The sequence below is a fragment of the Sinocyclocheilus anshuiensis genome, unplaced genomic scaffold, assembly GCF_001515605.1.
Source record: "Sinocyclocheilus anshuiensis isolate Anshui unplaced genomic scaffold, SAMN03320099.WGS_v1.1 scaffold2162, whole genome shotgun sequence".
Lineage (NCBI taxonomy): Eukaryota > Metazoa > Chordata > Actinopteri > Cypriniformes > Cyprinidae > Sinocyclocheilus > Sinocyclocheilus anshuiensis.
In genome coordinates this window covers 42,974-44,617 of record NW_015558536.1, presented here as the reverse complement: position 1 = coordinate 44,617, position 1,644 = coordinate 42,974, and the positions used below count along the sequence as shown (strand labels likewise).

The 1,644-nt window shown below is 31.6% G+C and overlaps 1 protein-coding gene across 1 annotated transcript in view; it reads right to left on the bottom strand.

Moving 5' to 3' along the window:
- The window catches only part of LOC107679372 (ephrin type-B receptor 1-like), a 27,529-nt gene that overhangs the window by 10,370 nt on the left and 15,515 nt on the right, over positions 1 to 1,644 (bottom strand). Inside the window, 1 exon segment of the mRNA XM_016474891.1 lies at positions 80 to 235. Coding sequence (XP_016330377.1) covers positions 80 to 235 — 156 coding nt within the window.

Below are 1,644 nucleotides of genomic sequence, written 5' to 3'. Positions count from 1 at the left end.
GTGTGTGTGTGTGTGTGTGTGTGTGTGTGTGTGTGTGAGAGTGTGTGTGTGTGTGTGAGTGTGTGTGTGTGTGTCTCACTGGTGCAGGATGAATCAGGAAGGTCGTTGGCGGCGCGGTGGAATCCAGGGCGGCACAAACACACACTGGATCCAGGAGAGTGTGTGTTACTGTTGTCTGGACACACACGACACAAACTCCCACCGACAGACGCTTTATACTGGCCCGATCCACACGCTACCAATGAACACACAAAACACACACACAAGCTCATTAACTAGTCAAACTACCCGTCTGATGTGGCAGTCTGCTACTAGGATGCTCATAGTTAACCATCATTAAAATTAACAAATCAGTGGATCAGAGTCATTATAGATCCCTACAATTAAAACTTAAAAAAAACACAAAACACATTCATCATTTGAAATAAAACTTATATGTAACTTATTAGTTGCCAAGGCAACATTTTTCATTTTCATTTACTTTAACTTGATGTACTAACTCAAACAAAAACTGAAATACAAATTGTTAAAATCTATATAGACATTAAAAAAAATGAGACTTAACTAAATGACTCAAACTTTAAAATGAAAATAAAATTAAATAAAAACTAATTCAAAACATGAATAAAAACTGTTATAGCATCTCAATGATACTAAAATATCACTGCAATGGATCACATTATCACATCATAATATGATCGTTTTAAAACAACATCTTCAATAAATCAATCAATAATTATATTTTATATAGCACCTATAAAAATTGCTTTCTCAAAATGCTTTACAACAAATACAAAACACAGTAAGAAGAACAAGATATGTCAATAAACACGATAATAAACAAAGTGAAACGTCAACCTTATTTTTTAAAATACAAGGGTCAAAAAAAAAACATTGGAAACAATAACTTTTTTGTGAACTTTAAAAAAATTGAACATTTAAAAACTTCTTAAATCTACAAAACTTCAGCAAAAATTAGAAATGTTGCCTTGGCAACTAACTGAAATAAAGTTTAAGTAGAAGTACTTCAATTACTAATACGTGAATAAAATACAGTCAAATAGAATTAAAAAAATCTAAATAAAAATGACAAGAGCACAAAACTAAACTAAAATTAAAACAAAAATGTTTAACTAGAACTTAAAGTACAATTATAAAATGTAAAATAAATACATAATAAAAACTAATTTAAAATATGAATATATGATACAATAGTATATAAATATTAGGGCTGGGTTTTGACACAAATTTCACGATTCGATTCGATTCTCATTCACAAGCTTGCAATGCGATTCAATTCTGATTTCGATTCGATTCAATATCGGTTATTTTGGATATATATCAGGTACAGTACATGCCAAATTTTCTCAAGGAAAAAAAAACTAATGCTGTAAAATATACCTGAGAGTCAGCTGGTACTACATTACTAAATATGTTTTTCTGAGGTAAATGTGACGTTACGTGACATTGTTTACAAGCCGTTATATTGAGGTCTTTGCGCGGCTGAAACACCGATTGAGTGATTACATGAGACAGGAGACAGATTGTAAAGTTGTACTCTTTCTTTTAACTTACCTTCGGATGTTTAGTCATGTTTATTTTGTGCTGAAGCTGGTATTAATGTGGAGGAGATGATCAGTTCAC